Here is a 19790-nt window from a genome sequence, read left to right as displayed (position 1 = left end):
ACTGTGGCACAGGAGGATCTGGGTCCTGAACATATCAGCTCCAGCTCACGAAGTAGTTAGTCACAGCCAGACCTCTCCCCTCTGCTGGGACGCTGCAATCAATAAATGACCACTATGCAGTCATGCACAGGGTAAGTAGGGGGGGGGGGGGCGTTTTTTCATAGTCCTTTTTATGATACAGAATCCGGCACAATGAATTTCAAAATGTCCTCCATGAACACAAAATATATACTGTGTATACTCTACGACTCAAAAGTTTGGGGTCACCCAAAAATATTTGTGTTTTCCATGAAGCCCCTCCCACAAGTTGGATTGGCTTGATGGGAACTTTTTGCAGACCATACAATCAAGCTGCTCCCACAACAGCTCAATGGGGCTGAGATCTGGTGACTGGGCGGCCCCTCCAGTACAGGTAGATACCAGCTGCTGCCTCTTTCCTACATAGTTCCTGTATAATTTGGAGGCTTTGTGTCATTGTCCTGTTGTAGCATGAAATTAGCTCCAATCAAGCACCGCCCATAGGGTATGGCCTGGCAATGTGATAGCCTTCCTTATTCCAAAACCTTTGACCTCATACAAATCTCCCACTTTACCCCAGATCCGCTTCCATCACATGACCTACAGGGGATGGATGGCCATATACTGGGGAGGCAGGGGATGGCTGGCCATATACTGGGGAGGCAGGGGATGGCTGGCCATATACTGGGGAGGCAGGGGATGGCTGGCCATATACTGGGGAGGCAGGGTATGGATGGCCATATCCTGGGGGGCAGGAGATGGATGGCCATATACCGGGGGTTCAGGGGATGGATGGCCATATACTGGGGGGCAGGGGATGGCTGGGCATATACTCGGGAGGCAGGGTATGGATGGCCATATACCGGGGGTTCAGGGGATGGATGGCCATATACTGGGGAGGCAGGGGATGGCTGGCCATATACTGGTGGGGGCAGGGGATGGCTGGCCATATACTGGTGGGGGCAGGGGATGGCTGGCCATATACTGGGGGGCAGGGGATGGCTGGCCATATACTGGGGAGGCAGTGGATGGCTGGCCATATACTGGGGGGCAGGGGGATGGCTGGCCATATACTGGGGGGCAGGGGATGGATGGCCATATACTGGGGGGCAGGGGATGGATGGCCATATACTGGTGGGGGCAGGGGATGGATGGCAATATACTGGTGGGGGCAGGGGATTGCTGGCCATATACTGGGGGGCAGGGGATGGATGGCCATATACTGGGGGGCAGGGGATGGATGGATGGACATATACTGGTGGGGGCAGGGGATGGATGGCCATATACTGGGGGGCAGGGGATGGATGGCCATATACTGGGGGGCAGGGGATGGATGGATGGCCATATACTGGGGGGCAGGGGATGGATGGCAATATACTGGGGGGCAGGGGATGGCTGGCCATATACCGGGGGGCAGGGGATGGATGGCCATATACCGGGGGGCAGGGGATGGATGGCCATATACTGGGGGGCAGGGGATGGATGGCCATATACTGGGGGGCAGGGGATGGATGGCCATATACTGGGGGGCAGAGGGCAGGCTGGCTATATACTGGTGTGGAGTTGGCTTGCTGGATATATACGGAGGGGGGGCAGGGTCCAGACTGGCTATATACTGGGCGGAGGCTGTGACCAATGCATTTCCCACCCTAGGCTTATACTCGAGTTTATACGATACTGGTAAAATACAACATTACAGAGTAAAAACAGTCATAAGTTTGTTTTGTGACAAAATGAATATTTAGTAGTCTTTTGTGTAAAACCAAAAATAGTACTTTGTACCACAGAATGATATTTTGTACAAGTTTTACACAAAAATGAATTCTGTGAATACAATATAAACCGCATTTATTTGACTTTATCAAACTTAAAATAATAACAATTCCTTTATTTATATAGCGCACACAGATTCCACAGCGCTGCACAGAGCTTCTCAGATCAGGCCTTACAGATGTCAGCGCAGAATACAGGGGCAAATGAAAACATTAGAAAACATTTTGGGGGTCATTGACTCAAATCGGTTTTTTTTCGTCTGCTTTTCCGAAAATTACCGATTTGCGCCGAATTGCCCCGGGTTTTTGGTGCACACGATCGGATTGTGGTGCATCAGCGCTGGCATGCACGCAACAGAAACCGAGGGGGGGCGTGGCCATCGGAAAACCCGACGGATTCGGAAAAAACGCTGAATTTAAAAAAAATAAATAAATGTGTCACTTGACACGCGCTTACCTGCACCCAAGATAGGACGGTGAACTCCAGCGGACTTCAGTGCACCAGCGACACTTGGTGGACATCGGGCGCACTACCTTAGTGAATCACCGGAAGACCCGAATCCTCGACGAAGAACGAGCCGCTGGATCCCAAATGGACCGGGTAAGTAATTCTGCCCCTTTGTGTCACAAAATGCATTGTGCCCCCTATGCAAGTAGCTGTGTAGACATGTGTACAGCAGATGGGTTCAGTGGAGATATATATATGATATTTATATATACTGTTTTTTCTATGCATTGCTGGTAAATAAGGCTGATGCTGAATATTGTACTGATCTACAGAGGCTCTGAACTCGGCATGCTGGGAAAGTATTGCACTGATGACATGATTGGGGCAGGAATGGGATGTTGCCTACCCAGAATGCTTTGTGCTGATAAGTGGAGGTGCCCTTTTAGGTCACTTTTTAATCGTCTCCCATTGCCTAACTTATTCATGACTGCTGAGGCACCGATGTAGAACAAACCCCCAACAGATCAGGGGGATTGTCCTTAGGAATCGCCTTGAACTTTGTATCACATTGTATCTTGATTTGAATGGGATGAGTTTTCCCAGAGGGATTTCCCATCCATCCATTGTGGGGGTCCAGTCAGTCAGTGACCTGTAGGTACAGGGGGTCCTGTGTGAGCTCCGCACCCACCGCCTGATCCGGGGGAATCTGAGACCTTGTTACACATCACTATTCCAATACAAGAGGAAGGGAGCGATGGAAACTCATCCGAGGACCAAGAAGGGAACATGAATAATAATGAGGGGATTTCCATATGAAAAGCGTTAATAATACAACAATCTGTTGTTTCACTTGTTGGAATAAGCCCAATGATGTCATTATAAGGATTTTAATAGTCATCTTTGTAATCAGTAACCAAGATAATCACAGCATTCAAGGACCCCCCTGGCCCAGCACATGAGGTCCAGTAACTTCCAGCGGTAAATTGTCAGATAAGGGTATACTCATAGCAACATGTACATAGGGGGCAGTATTATAGTAGTTATATTCTTGTACATAGGGGGCAGTATTATAGTAGTTAAATTCTTGTACATAGGGGGCAGTATTATAGTAGTTATATTCCTGTACATAGGGGGCAGTATTATAGTAGTTATATTCCTGTACATAGGGGGCAGTATTATAGTAGTTATATTCTTGTACATAGGGAGCAGTATTATAGTAGTTATATTCTTGTACATAGGGGGCAGTATTATAGTAGTTATATTCTTGTACATAAGGGGCAGTATTATAGTAGTTATATTCTTGTACATAGGGGCAGTATTAAAGTAGTTATATTCCTGTACATAGGGGGCAGTATTATAGTAGTTATATTCCTGTACATAGGGGGCAGTATTATAGTAGTTATATTCTTGTACATAGGGGGCAGTATTATAGTAGTTATATTCTTGTACATAGGGGGCAGTATTATAGTAGTTATATTCTTGTACATAGGGGGCAGTATTATAGTAGTTATATTCTTGTACATAGGGGGCAGTATTATAGTAGTTATATTCTTGTACACAGGGGGCAGTATTATAGTAGTTATATTCTTGTACATAGGGGGCAGTATTATAGTAGTTATATTCTTGTACATAGGGGGCAGTATTATAGTAGTTATATTCTTGTACACAGGGGGCAGTATTATTGTAGTTATATTCTTGTACATTGGTTGGCAGTATTATAGTAGTTATATTCTTGTACATAGGGGCAGTATTATAGTAGTTATATTCTTGTACATAGGGGGCAGTATTATAGTAGTTATATTCCTGTACATAGGGGGCAGTATTATAGTAGTTATATTCCTGTACATAGGGAGCAGTATTATAGTAGTTATATTCCTGTACATAGGGGGCAGTATTATAGTAGTTATATTCCTGTACATAGGGGGCAGTATTATAGTAGTTATATTCTTGTACATAGGGGGCAGTATTATAGTAGTTATATTCTTGTACATAGGGGGCAATATTATAGTAGTTATATTCCTGTACATAGGGGGCAATATTATTGTAGTTATATTCTTGTACATAGGGGGCAGTATTATTGTAGTTATATTCTTGTACATAGGGGGCAGTATTATAGTAGTTATATTCTTGTACATAGGGGCAGTATTATAGTAGTTATATTCCTGTACATAGGGGGCAGTATTATAGTAGTTATATTCTTGTACATAGGGGGCAGTATTATAGTAGTTATATTCTTGTACATAGGGGGCAGTATTATAGTAGTTATATTCTTGTACACAGGGGGCAGTATTATTGTAGTTATATTCTTGTACATTGGTTGGCAGTATTATAGTAGTTATATTCTTGTACATAGGGGCAGTATTATAGTAGTTATATTCTTGTACATAGGGGGCAGTATTATAGTAGTTATATTCCTGTACATAGGGGGCAGTATTATAGTAGTTATATTCCTGTACATAGGGAGCAGTATTATAGTAGTTATATTCCTGTACATAGGGGGCAGTATTATAGTAGTTATATTCCTGTACATAGGGGGCAGTATTATAGTAGTTATATTCTTGTACATAGGGGGCAGTATTATAGTAGTTATATTCTTGTACATAGGGGGCAATATTATAGTAGTTATATTCCTGTACATAGGGGGCAATATTATTGTAGTTATATTCTTGTACATAGGGGGCAGTATTATTGTAGTTATATTCTTGTACATAGGGGGCAGTATTATAGTAGTTATATTCTTGTACATAGGGGCAGTATTATAGTAGTTATATTCCTGTACATAGGGGGCAGTATTATAGTAGTTATATTCTTGTACATAGGGGGCAGTATTATAGTAGTTATATTCTTGTACATAGGGGGCAGTATTATAGTAGTTATATTCTTGTACATAGGGGGCAATATTATAGTAGTTATATTCTTGTACACAGGGGCAGTATTATAGTAGTTATATTCTTGTACATAGGGGCAGTATTATAGTAGTTATATTCTTGTACATAGGGGGCAGTATTATAGTAGTTATATTCTTGTACATAGGGGGCAATATTATAGTAGTTATATTCCTGTACATAGGGGGCAGTATTATAGTAGTTATATTCCTGTACATAGGGGGCAATATTATAGTAGTTATATTCTTGTACATAGGGGGCAGTATTATAGTAGTTATATTCTTGTACATAGGGGGCAGTATTATAGTAGTTATATTCTTGTACACAGGGGCAGTATTATAGTAGTTATATTCTTGTACATAGGGGCAGTATTATAGTAGTTATATTCTTGTACATAGGGGCAGTATTATAGTAGTTATATTCTTGTACATAGGGGCAGTATTATAGTAGCTATATTCTTGTACATAGGGGGCAGTATTATAGTAGTTATATTCTTGTACATAGGGGGCAGTATTATAGTAGTTATATTCTTGTACATAGGGGGCAGTATTATAGTAGTTATATTCTTGTACATAGGGGGCAGTATTATAGTAGTTATATTCCTGTACATAGGGGGCAATATTATAGTAGTTATATTCTTGTACATAGGGGGCAGTATTATAGTAGTTATATTCTTGTACATAGGGGGCAGTATTATAGTAGTTATATTCTTGTACATAGGGGGCAGTATTATAGTAGTTATATTCTTGAAGTTATATCCTTGCAGATTTTATGATTGGTTGTATTGACTTCTAATGGATCACAGAAGTTTCTGTTAGTTTGTCAGGGTTTTTAATCAGTTGTTTTCTAGATGCGGTTGAGAAGCTTTTTGTCCTGTGAGATACATAATGTGGTGGCAGGGGATGACAGCGCATGATTGAATTAGCTAACAGCTTAATCACTGGAAGTTCTCATGACCTGGCCATGGACGGATCACAAATTAAATGATTCTCGGGATTATGGGTGAAATTACTGAACTTGTGGTACACAGTTGAAGAGAAAAAACCCTCCCAGATACAGAAGATCATTGCTTGCTTGCAGCGAATGGACAACATCTTGACTTAGTTCTGTCCAGCTCATGTCCACAACTGGAGCGATATTTGTGCAGTTGCATATTTTTTGGGCTGATCCATTATAACAAACCCTCAGCTGTAAGAAGAATTCTATCAAGAATTCTTATAATTTGGATACATTACAGTTCAACTCCTTATCCTGTATATAAGGGTACTTCACAGGACTACTACTCCTAACCTGTATGTATGGGCACAGCAGAGTACTACTACTCCTATCCTGTATACATGGACACAGCACAGTACTACTACTCCTATCCTGTATATATCAGCATAGTACTACTACTCCTATCCTTTATACATGGACACAGCACAGTACTACTACTCCTATCCTGTATACATGGGCACAGCACAGTAATATTGCTCCTATCCTGTATGTATGGGCACAGCACAGTACTACTACTCCTATCCTGTATATATGGGGACAGCACAGCACTACTGCTCCTATCCTGTATATATGAGCACAGTACTACTACTCCTATCCTGTATATATGGGCACAGCACAGTACTACTACTCCTATCCTGTATATATGGGGACAGCACAGCACTACTGCTCCTATCCTGTATATATGGGCACAGCACAGTACTACTACCCCTATTGTGTATATATCAGCACAGTACTACTATCCTGTATATATGGGCACATCACAGTATTACTACTCCTATCCTGTATATATGAGCACTCTCCCGTAGGTACAGCAGAAGATGGACCCGGCGCGTTACGTGAAAAGATTTATTTAGTATATAAAACAATAAAAGCAAAACGCGTTTCGGACCCGGAGCCGATCCTTCATCAGTTGTATAAATCTGTTGACATACATGTGTAAATATTTGGAAATTTTATCGATTATCACTGCGATCCATTAATTGGTCTGCCCGGTCTCCATAACTGGTGATGATACCGCGCCAAAACCGCCTCTTTAAAAAGCCGCATGTATGTCAACAGATTTATGCAACTGATGAAGGATCCGCTCCGGGTCCGAAACGCGTTTTGCTTTTATTGTTTTATATACTAAATAAATCTTTTCACGTAACGTACTGGGTCCATCTTCTGTTGTACCTACGGGAGAGTGTCATCTTCACTTTTCAAGAAACTCCAGGAGAAGTGCATGTGTCTACTATTTTTGGTCGGTGTCCACACCGAAGAATACACTCCCTAGAGGCAGCGCTACGACGTATATTCTTCCATGCCTATATATGAGTTGTGCCATCAGCACAACTCAACAAGGTGAGCATAATAGCCCACATTCCTTATAAAGGTAATCTGCACATTGAGCGCCCCCTGGCTCTCTCTCGTCCTTCTTCTCTCCTTTTTGTATATATGAGCACAGCACAGTACTACTACTCCTATCCTGTATTTATGCGCACAGCACAGTTCAACTCCTTCTATCCTGTATATATGGGCACAGCACAGTACTACTACTCCTATCCTGTATTTATGCGCACAGCACAGTTCAACTCCTTCTATCCTGTATATATGGACACAGCACAGTACTACTACTCCTATCCTGTATATATGGGCACAGCACAGTACTACTACTCCTATCCTGTATATATGGGCACAGTACTACTACTCCTATCCTGTATATATGATCACAGTACTACTACTACTATCCTGTATATATGGGCACAGCACAGTACTACTACTCCTATCCTGTATATATGGACACAGCACAGTACTACTACTCCTATCCTGTATATATGGGTATAGCACAGTACTACTACTCCTATCCTGTATATATGGGTAGGAGTGGGATGAAATTTTGGTGTAAGGAACGTGGCCCTCCCTTACAATCCTTTGCATTGGTCGCAGCTTTAGACTAGTACAGTCCATCTACATAAGGTCAGTGGTGTTGAACTCCCATGGATTTGGATTCCTCCACCATCACTGCCATGTAGACATTAGATAACTGTCTGGGGCTCTGGTTGTCCTTTTGGCCACCAATATTCTGACTCCTTAAAACAGTTTAAAGGGATTATGGTTGTCTTTAAAATGCGACTGTCCCCTATTACAGGGTCATCACTTAGAGGCAGACAGCTGTCAGCTACCCCATTTACATCCTCTGAGCTTAGCACCTTTGTGATAGCTGTAAATGAAGGACCCCCAGCTGAGCACCCAACACACCACCCACCCCCAGCCCTTCTTGGTTAGTAATTGGGCACAAGTTACAATGACAGACAGTGACACCTTGGCAGAAAGCTCCATCATCGCTGCAGGAAGGACAGGGCCAAGCAGAGAGCACATGGAGCGGACAGAGATTTATGTTTCTCTGATCTTTTCCTGAATTTTCCATAACAAATCCAAATCCATAACATACCTCCTGGGAATGATGCGTGACCCTCACACACACACGAACGCTCTGCATGACGGACACTGCTCACTATGACTCAGTATTTAAAGGGTTATCCTTAGATGATGGCCCCTAGAATCTCCTTCATACTCATCTGTCCTGGAAAAGCTGGGTGACCCGTACACTGACCTGTATCTTGGTTTCTCATCCAAACCAGAACTTTGAGAACTTTCAGCTGATGTTTGTCACAAGTTGCCGACTTCTGTACCTTAAGCAATCTGGGCAGTATCTCTCTCTTGTAAGAGCCACAAGTCTCAGCATGATCCATCTCTGTCCGCTGGGACTTGTAGTGCCCCCCCCCGGCTTCAGATACGAGTGTTGCCAACCATTGGTCTGTGTAAACAATCAGAAAGACAAGCGGCGTCCCTGCCCCGACCTGCCCAGGAGCCTCGTCTTACAGAAATAATCCGGCTAAGGAGAAAACCAAACAAAAACAAATAGATGACAACGATGGCGGCTCAGGGGCGTAAAAATGGGTGAGAATCAGAGGAAAATGGGGCAGACGACAGAGTAACATATTCATAGAAGCTGGAATATAAAATGTCAAGAAGTTATCACATAGTAGACACGTAAGTTTCTGATGGTTGTGGTCCAAGAATGGGGGACCGAGGAGCCGCATATAAATGGAGAATAGGGGCACAGACTCCCTTCACTTCTCTTCTGATGGTGCGCAGATCCCCACCAATAATCCCTTCATTCCCTGTGGATAGGAGATGAGTAACAAGGACAACCCCTTTAATTGTTACCTATGTTCTTTACAGGGAATGTATCCGATGCCTGCTCCATGTGCTGAAATGTCATGTATCCGGTAGGTGGCTGTGCCGTCGGGCAATGCCAGGCCTCAAAAACCATTTAATGGGGAACGTTTGCAGACTATGCACAGGGAAGAATCGCCCCATAATGCTCCTCTCTGCCCATACTTGGGCTCCCCCTTCAGGACCCCTCCATGTCAAGTGGCGTGAAGGGAAAAATAAAGCAAATTGCCGGTGGTTTGCAAGTAATTTCAACTATTTCAGGTCTTGTACACCAAAAAGTCTTATAAATGTCCGTCGTTTCTTTTTAATGGACTTTCAATTATTCATTTTCAATATCTCTGCTTGCTGCCAGCGGATGCATCCAGTCTAGACCCTGGGTTATCTAACTTACACCTGCAGTGATACATTGCAACAAACTATTCGGACAGGAAGGAGATTTGTGCTACTGATGGAAACAATGGACAAACAATTGTAACAAATCATCAACTGTGAAAGCTGTTCAGCTGATGCAACCAGAATGATTCTATGCACTGAAAGCAAGCAGAGGTCTAGAAGCTGATGAGAAAAGGGACTCACAAAATATATTAAAACGTTCCCAACAGTTTTATTAAACAAGGATGACGTTTACATGTCCCCCTGTCCACAAGATGAGGGATAACATCCAGATCCACATGGGGTTACCTCCGGGACCACCAGCTAAATTGGGTTCTGTTCCCTAATAAATGGAGCAGTAGGTCTAGTGTCTTCCAACAGTCGGTCCCCCAGTGATTAGCAAGTTTGTTTATATTACAGGGCCAAGGCACAGGGTGGTCACCCAGCTTTCCTCGTGCACTGAGCGGAAGTTTCTCATAGCTCTATGCAGTTTTCCTACAACCTGGTGATGAAGCTGCAGCAGATCTGCGGGGATTGTGTATAGGGACAGATGAAGGGTAATCTTCATCCCCCGATGAGTGACAGCTTCATCGATGTGCGGAATATATTAACATCACAGGCCGAGATCAAGGAGCCGAGTGCAGCATCAGCAATGTACCTGCGGCAGACGCTGCATCCAGAGGTCACTTAAAGGGGTTCTCCAGTTTTACATAACTATAGACAGGTCTCCTTATAATGAAACATTCTGCAACTATGAAGGGATTGTCCCACCAATGACACTTCTCTCTTCACTGGAAGGAGGATAAATATCTTATTGCTGGTTTTATGACCCGTGGGACCCCAATATTGTCAAGAACAAGGACGTACAAGCTGCGGGTTACTTTTGGGGTTTTCAGCAAAGTTATGTCTGGATCTCCCGAATAAAGTACAACTCAAGTTCCGCTCCCGAATGGCACAAAAGTAGGTTCACTGCTCCCAGATCTTCCATTTCTGTAAAAGTAATTAACTTGAGGATACAGTCAGTTTTGGGGCCCCTGGATTTTAGGGGCCCAAAGCCATTTTTGGGTTATTTTATGGGTAAATTCACCCCTGCCTGTAAGCAGAGCAGCCTTCAGGGGGGGGGGGGGGTGTTACTATGACTGTGTTCAGGGGACCCAAGGAGGAGAACCGGCCGTAATTCACAGAAAACCCTCCTCTCTTTCCAGGTGCAGGGAACTCGCTGTGTACACAGGGGTGGGTGCTCATTCTGTGGGGAGCACACAAAATTTGCCCGTAAGTCCCTGAGTGCTCCATACAAATGGAGGGCAGATGTGAATTCAGTTCTATGGAACAAACAGTTCTTTTCAGTTCCATTTAGTTTTATGGGACAGCATCCTGACCCCCATTCCATTCCAGATACAAATCTTCATAATTCTCAAAATCTTGGCTTGCTGTTATTGAACAGAAATCTTTTAATTTACATCCAGATGCTAGGAAAGTGTGTGAAACCAATACTCCTCACAGCTGAAGGTTTGTTACTGTTATATCCAGGTTAGAAAATTGTTTGTTAGATAAACAACCTGGACGAATGCATTTTACCTGCGCTGATACATTGTAGCAAACAAATCAGAGCAGGAGAGAGATTTGTGCTACTGATGTATCGAATTCTCAGTGGATTTATTATAATATTTGAACTTGGTCTATATTGGTAATTCATTGATAAAAAATGAATGGCCAGAACTTTATATTATATAATAATAACGGAACAATATTTACATAAACCTTCTAAAGACTCGACCCATAAAGTAAATGTTACACAAGCGCCGGAACCAATAACTGATACATTGTAACAAACTGACAGCTCTTTGGAACCCTGTGATATCTGTCGGTTACATAGGACTGCAGGTAAACTCATCTCAGTTACCTAATCTTAGGCTACTATCAGAATGTAAAAAAAGTTAAAAGAGTTAAATGTCCCACATTTATATAGTAGAGCTTAATTTGTCATTGATATACTAGAATATAGGTTTACGTGGGACTGCAGCTAAACCATCATATCAAAATCAAATCAATTATTCAATCATCATTATTTATCACAAATCCACGCTGCCAGCTCTATATACATAGCAGAGCTGAGTTAGTCACGTGTAGCAGTGCTGAATTACTCCTCGCAATGATATCCCAATGTTACCCAGGACTGCAATCACTCACTGCTAAGTATGTGGTTTACATAGGACTGATGGTAAACATTGTATCGTACAAAAATCTAATCAATTAATCAAATCAGATCAACAATCCTCACTACTAACTCTATAACCATAGCAGAGCTGAGTTAGTCACCTGTAGCAGTGCTGAATGACTCCTCACAATGATATTGCAATGTTAAGGGTGCGTTCACACGTTCAGTTTCTCAGATGCAGTTTTTGATGTCCAAACCAGGAGAAGAGTCAATAAAGAGCAGGAATACTGACTCTCAATTCTATGTTCTCAGCCATTATGATCCATACCAACTTTTGACTTCAAAAACCGCTGAACGTGTGAACGCGCTCTAACGGGGACTGCAATCGCTCGGTGCTTCGTTAGGATGTGGTTTTACACAGGACTGTAGGTAAACCTTGTATCGTACAATATTCTAATTAATCCTTAAACCAGATCAGGTGTCCACACTACCATCTCTGTGTGCATAGCAGAGCTGAGTGCGTCACGTGTAGCAGTGCTGAATTAGTTACCCAGGGCTTCAGCTACTCTACCACATGCAGTGAGTGATGCCCTGGCGGTGACACAAGCCTAAAAGAGTTCAATGACAAAGCCAGCACTGCTACGTGTGTACTGGGATTACCTTGGGAAGAAGTTTCGCCTTCTCCTCCATGCTGGTGTGCTCATGTTTGGGGTCTGCGGATGTGTACAGGGGGTCCTCTTCACAGCAGATGAAGCTCACGGTGCATCCCATGCAGGCAGGCTGCTCTGGTGGGCTCACCTGTCCCACTCCCCCCGCAGCGGTGATGAGGCTCCAGGTGAGGGGGTCACAGGCCGGGCTGCGGCGGGCACAGGGGGCTCCCCATGGCTCTTGGGAATGTTGCTGTGGAAGTTGCTTGTTTTCCTCTCCCTCTGCTCCTCCTCCCTCTCTCTCTCTCCCTTCAGGAAGTCGCAGGGACAGAGATGTTCACAGACCTGACATTGCAGTCACACACCTCTCTCTCTCTCTCGCTCGCCCACACCCCCCCCTCTCCCCTGGTGCAGCTCGGGGCTATGTTTCTTTCCCCGGATCCAAGAAAGGAAATGCATTCACCTGCCGGATAGAGACGCTGCGCCTCCGTATAACGTCACGCCATCAACCTGCAGGTCCCTTTATGTATGTTGTATGGGCCTGGTGCGGGACGCTTTCTAAGTTTTCCAGACTTACCTTTCCTGTTTCCCGGAAATCTGTAGTTACCCAGAGAATTCTATTTTTTAGTTTTTTTTTTAAGCAATGTGTCTTCTAGGTGCCCCAGAGGCGGAGCCAAACCTTCTAGTGCTCTGCTCTTCTTCTTTCTACACTATCCAGAAAGCCCCGCACTGACCCTTAAAATCATTATTAGGAAGTAGGGATCAATATAAGGTGAATAAGCTCCACCCCCAGTGCACTGAGAGGCTAATTTGCATAAATATTAAAACAGGTTACACCTCAAATTTTTAGATAAAAAAAGCTACACATGGAAATCTCTGGAAGTTCACCCTATAATGATGATTTTACTTGTGTGATGATTTGGGGGCTTGTACATTTCCTTTAAGGACTATTAATATGCACCTACAAGAAGTTTACAAGGGTATTAAAGTGATAAAATAATAAAATATTATAGATACCAACCCTCCATCCCACAGTGGGTCCACAGGGTCCTGGCCAATGACTGGGCTCACTGGACACATTGGAGCAATGTCCAATATCAGATTGGATTTGCTTGGGCCCACCCTACACCAACCCCATTGGAAATTGACCTCCACAGTGGGTTTCTATCTGCGGGTCTAGTATTAGATTGGGCCTGGCGGAGTAATCCCTGTACCCTAATGGACCAGTCTGATACTGACATCAAGTTATATGGACCACTTCTAGGTACAAAGCTGAGTGACCCCATCTCAACTGCATTGTCCATGGAGTCTAAAGTAGTCAGAAATCCACTTCCAAGTTAAAGGGGTTGGCCACTTTTTAATAAATCTCTCCCATTAGACAGGTCTCTGCATGTACCTGTGTCTTTGCCTCCTATGAGAGCTTCATCCTTTCCCTCTTCTCACCACGCTGCCCTCTGCATATACACAAGGCTTACTGTTACTCACTGCTCCAGCCCATCCTCATGGCGTCTCCCGCTGTGTCTCTCTCTATTCACTGTCCTTCCTCACTGACAGAGACAGGAAGTGGGGAGGGAGAAGGAGCAGATTGAGTCATATTCTCCTGTGGCAGATCCTCCTCATTAAGCAGAGCTCAGACATGTAAAGAAAGAAGCACAGAGAATCTGCACACAGCACAAGTAGCAGAACTGCTGAATCACTCAAAAGATTGGCCAACCCCTTTAATCAGAGATTTTGGCTGAGCCCAACATCCTTTAAACAGCAACATATACTAAGTTGGAAGTCAATGGACAGAGTGAAGATTACAAATAAGGCACCTCCCCTGATTTTTGAAAGTGATCTAAATTCCATAGTAGTTACAGGAGTCTCAAGACTTAGTGACCCCCCCCCCCCTGTACTGCAGGCTCTGCCATGGAGAGATAAGGACTGCACCATATCGGTAGAGGGGGGTAGCCGTGAGCCTCCCCGCGGCAAAATGAGCCCTAGGCGAAAGAGCAGCTTTCCTACAGCGCCCCCTAGTGCAGAAGTATGTAACTGTACATCAACATTTGGAGAAAGATCTGGCTCAGAATTGGGCAAAGTAAAGAATTATTTTTGTGTACAAAAGGCTTTCATTTTTTTGAAATCTATTACAAGCTGTATAAATTTATCCCCGTGATCGCACGGGGGGGGGGGGAGGGGGGGTTCATTTTGAGCGCAAAGTGAGAGCCCTAAAAGCTGTGTCCACAAGAAAATGGCACAAATGTGATTCGCTCCAATTTCATCGCATTTGGAATTTTTTCAAGTAACCGTAATGGAATATGAAATGCCGTCACTAGGAATAACACTGGGGCTCATTTACTAAGGGTCGCGGATCGCACTTTCGTTGGACTTTGCACCCTTTTTTCGCGGAATTCCATTTATTGTATAAATAACACAGGGGGGGTGAAAAATGGAAACACAAAAAAATTAGAGTGGCATGGTCCTTAAAAGCTTAATATTTAATGAGATAAAACTAAAATTCACATCAAGGTAATATAATAATAATCATCATTATCAAAGTAAAATCAAAATGATAATATAATAAATAAAATATAATTCAAAATAAGGAAAAAATATTTAAAATATGGAAATGACAAAAAATAATTGTAATGTTTTTGGGTTGAACAGGACACGGGGCTGCGGATCCTGTTCTTTGGACCCCTGTGATCAGAGGGTGGGAAACAGTATTTATCTCTCTTGGGAAAGTCCTTTCTATAGACCCCACAAATGAGACCCCCAGGGATGTTATGGCGTCCACAATTCTGTCCTGGCAGAGGATGATCCCCCTTTGTACTAGAGAAAGGGACACAACGCCACCCTGTATGACATCAACACTAACATTTTACCATTTTAGGAGTTTATAACATTGTAGTAACTAATAGAAAAATGATGTTCCCCATCAGAGACTACAACCCCCCCCCCTGGAGATTCCGGCATCCGGATACATCCTAATACTGCAGATTATAAGAGAAAACAGCTATAATAATCCCAGTCAGTGGAGGGGTGGGGGGACCCCACCAATCTGATATTGAGGATCTAATCTATGGATAACTTATTGATAGTTCTCGCCAGTAAATTAGGAACCATTGCTCCATCATTACCGGCAGCTGTCGTGACCGCACTTCCCCTTTATCCAGAGTCGAGTGAAGAGTCTAATAATAATTTCAACACCTCTCAGTAAAATGACCACATAGTCCAAGAAAAACACTGGATACAAACCCTGGGAGTCGCCTGCGTCTGGCGGTGTGGCCCAGGTAGGTAGGTGGGTGCACTCCGCTGCCCCCCAGATGGTTTATTATTGGTCCATAAACGCACAATATTGGACAAGAGACGAGGTGAAGCCCCAGTCAGTAGGTGATAAAAGCTGCAGATCCAGGACGTGCGGCATCTGTCTGTCACCTATCCACCAGCCGTCCGCCTGCACTCACACACTGTGACGGACACCCCTCTGTGTGTGGTCTCTGCAAGTCTAAAGCCAATGTAAACCTGTTAGTGGATATATGGCTGAGCATTAGGAGGCAACATAAACCGTGGGCAGAGCTGCCAAGAAGAGGGTGACTCAGCCAGGAGGATCTCCCGGGCACAAATCAAGAGCAAACATTACAATTAATTAAATCTAATAAATAATAAATAAAGGGATTTAGGTTGTAATTATAAAAAGCACAATTTATTTATTCAAAGGTTACATTTATTTTCAGTTGTTTTATATTTTATTGATTTATAAAAAGGTTTTTAATTATTCGAACGAAACTTATGACAGGAAGAAGATAAATGAGCCCTAATGAGGATTACTGCATCTCGCCCTCTTCTATATAGTAACACAAAGCTATCATTATGTATTAATAGACTAAAAGCAACAAACTTGTTACTCCAAGGTGGTGGCGCTGTTGCATTGATCTCTATGGGAAAAAAAGTTTATGAAGTGGTGAAAAATGGTACTTCAAGTCCACAGGATAGGGCCTAAGTTGCTGATCGGTGCTGGTCTCATTGATTACAAGATTGGGGGTCCGATGGGGTACAGTGTACACCGTGTCAGACCCCTTGTCGTTCCCAGAGATGTGCAGAGCAGACAGTCATGCACGGCCAGGTTGCCCCGTTCATCTCTATGAAGCTGATGGAGATTGCCGGATATGGGGCTCATAGGCCCAGGTACCATGACTGTGATATCTTCTTACCTGCAGGACAGTCAGCAGTAACACCTCGCTTGCGGGAGGACAGTGACACCGGCAGCCAGGGAGGGGCGCTCATGGCAGAGATCCGGCTGCTCGAGTCCCCAGTGCGCATGGAGAACTTTTCTTTTGGTAATGAGCTCCCAGAGGAAGCCGCTGGGGGGAGCAGCCGGAGGAAGGCGAAGAAGACCCGGGCAAAGAAACAAGAAGAGGTACGTTTCATTTTTACACCCCTCCGTGTAACCCCCCCCCCCCCCCCGGGCAAAGCGGAGGGTCAGCTCACTGTGCACGTGCCACCCAAAACCCCCGAGTTCTGCTGTGGACCCGGTGCAAAGGTGCAGGGAGATTACAGGTGTGACATCTGATGTGGCGATGGGCTCCGTCTCTTTTTGTGGTAACAGTGGGGATGCAAGAGAGGCATCGGCCGCAAGGCCGGACAGTCAGGGCGGCTCGGCTGTGCCATTTCTATCTAAATCCAGTGTTGTAATGCGTCCACGAGTGGGATGAGGGGATAGCCTGGCACTGGTGGCAGCTTCCGGTGCCTCGGCGCCTCTTCATGCTGTTGCCGCTGATCACTTAGTTGAGGGGCGGCGGCAATGAATAGGGGTCACTGAGGCTGAGGGCTCTAGACCTCCCAGACAAAAAGTATTGTTCTGTTAGCAACCGGGCCGGGTGCGAACCGTAGGTATGTGGTCCGTCTTCGGTGGCGTGGCAGTGATGTGTGTCCCCCTCGGGCGCGGGTAGTTGAGCTGCTGCTGAAGATGGACTTCAAGGCGGCTGACATCTTTGCCTTGATCCATCCCTATGGTACATCTGAGTTTGATGTCACCTTTGTTCGGCTGGAGGGGCTTGAGCTCTTATGGTCCAACTATGAGCTGAGATACAACGAGCCCGAGTGGCAGGACTTTTCTGTGCAAGCAGTGTCTCGCCAGAGCGAACTCAAGAAAGTGACCGTTCTTACCCGTAACAAATCACTTCCTTGTTTTGACATTATGACCTGGATGAATTGCTATGGAAAGTTACTGGGAGTACCCGAGAAAAATCGGGATGAGTATGGTATCTGGTCATAGTTTTTGTGTCCTCGGGAGGGGAGGCGCAATGGGTGATGTTGGAGGTTGACTGCTACTCAGAGGCTTCCGGGTCCAAGATCAACTGGGATAAGTGTGAGAGTCTCTGGCTGGTAGAGGGAGGTCCTTGGTTGGATCTCCTGGACACTCTTCCAGGGCCCTTGGACTCTACAGTCTGTTCTTCCAGCTGTTATGGGGGAATAGGCTGAACCTAATCAAGACGGAGGTTACTTACCGCACGAGGAGACAAGGAGGGTTGTGTATGGTCAACCCTGTGGTGTTCCTAGTGAATACCTTTCTTAAGATCAATGTAGCAAACCTCTGGAAAGAGAGGGCTCCTCCGTGGGTATACTCCTGTAGGGGATGGTTTCGGCCTTTCTTCCAGGAATGGGAGACAGGAGGGCAAGTGAAGGATCTTCGCACACCGCATGGGCATCTTCCGGCTTACGCTACCCCGGTTCTGAAGGTGATTCGCCGGTGGGGTCTGGGAATGTGGGAGATCAGGACCATGTCAAGGAAACTCCTTGACAAGAGGGTTCTGTTGACCCATTTCCAGAAGCCTCTGGCCCTCAGGGATTGCCCAAGTCGGGATCTTGGGGTGGGTTTAGGTCTTTTGAATTCTATCCGGATCCCCTTGAAGTTTTGGGACGTGACTTGGCGCTGCTTCCATGGAAAGCTGTGTGTGAGGGACAATCTGAAGTGTAGGAGCTCTGAGGAAAGGGGTTTTCCCCGGGAGGAGTGCGGTGGCCTGCTGGAGAGCATGGACCACTTCCTGCTTCAGTGCCCCTTTAACACAGAGGTGTACAACCGGGTGGGCGCTTCCATCCATTGGCCCGGGTTGGCCGGTCTTTCCTATGCGGAGTGGCCCTATGGAGCAATCAGAGGCCTGGGTGGCCGGGACCGCTGCACGTTATTCCTGATTAGCCTAGTGATCAGGTACCACACGTGGAACGCACAGTGTTTAGTATCGACGCAGCGTAAAATCCTCCCGGTGGATGAGGTGGTTAGGAACATTCTGGGTGACCTGGTGAAGGTGCGCTCTCTGGAGTATGAGAGGCTGGGCACGGGGAGGGCCTCTCTCCTTTGGAGGGGGTTCTCCTTTAGTGTCCCTTAGTCTGTCATCTCCTCTCCTGGTGTTGGGCTGATGCTGCACAGTAGATTTTTGTTTTGTTTTATATGGTATTGATATAAAGGGCTTGCAGACGCTGAACCTGGGTTTTATGGTATTGATAGTTGTTCATGTTTTGTTTTGTACGATATTTTCTTTGTTATGTTGTAAATACTGTATATATTGTATATACTGTATATAGTGGGGTTTGGGACATCTAGTTTAGTGTAGTGTTATGTGTATTCTGTGTTTGTTAGTTTCTAAATTAAAAAAAAATTACTATATCTGTGTGGGTGGGATGTGTTTATGTTAATTTATGTTAATTGGTTAATTTGTGGGTGTGGCTTGTCTTGTTGGGTGGGCGTCGTGCTATTTATTTTTTTTTTTTGGTGTGTATCAAGTTATTGTTATTTCTAGGTGTTTTTGCTAAGTGTGAATTGGGCTGGACCAGCAGGTGAGTTTCGGCAGGGGTGTTGCATATATTATGTATCGTTTATGTTATGTATTGCTGTTATGTTTTCTACTTTCATTTTCAATATTAGATCTACAGGATGTGTATAGTAATAATTATGATGTACCTCTACTATATTCTTACATTTTGGGGTGTCTCTCTGGGGTGAGGGCAGTTCCTAATGAGCATGGAATCAGTAATAGGATTAGCAGAGGTTTCTGGGACTGCCGCTCTGGTATTTGCCGTCGTCCTTTCATCTGCTCCCAGCGCACAAGGCCTAGAAATTCCTCCTGTAATTCCAGTGTCTTGTTTCCTCTGTGTCTCAGAAGTGAAGTGTTCAGAGTCCTGGGAACGGAGCGCGGAGGTAACGTGAGCCAAGAACCTGTCTGCGGAGCAGGTAGAGCGCAGACAGCACCCGGGCTGCGCCAAACTCACGGCTTCTCCATGTGGACCATGCAGGAG

General features: G+C 44.7%; 1 protein-coding gene across 13 annotated transcripts in view; it reads right to left on the bottom strand.

Annotated features, from left to right (window-relative positions):
• TNS1 (tensin 1) overlaps positions 1-12819 on the bottom strand; it is a 272482-nt gene extending 259663 nt beyond the window's left edge. For 9 of the 13 annotated variants that reach the window (XM_072121970.1, XM_072121979.1, XM_072121981.1 and 6 more), the window contains exon 1: positions 12529-12818. In XM_072121970.1, the coding sequence (XP_071978071.1) occupies positions 12529-12639 (111 nt within the window). In that variant the 5' untranslated portion in view covers positions 12640-12818. Of the gene's footprint in view, positions 1-12528 lie in introns of all 13 variants that reach the window. The other 4 variants (XM_072121982.1, XM_072121988.1, XM_072121983.1 and 1 more) reach the window with 2 other exon arrangements.
• Between the last annotated feature and the right edge of the window lie 6971 nt (positions 12820-19790).

This window comes from Engystomops pustulosus, chromosome 8 (genome assembly GCF_040894005.1).
Source record: "Engystomops pustulosus chromosome 8, aEngPut4.maternal, whole genome shotgun sequence".
NCBI classification, from domain to species: domain Eukaryota; kingdom Metazoa; phylum Chordata; class Amphibia; order Anura; family Leptodactylidae; genus Engystomops; species Engystomops pustulosus.
This window is presented reverse-complemented; position numbering and strand designations above follow the sequence as displayed.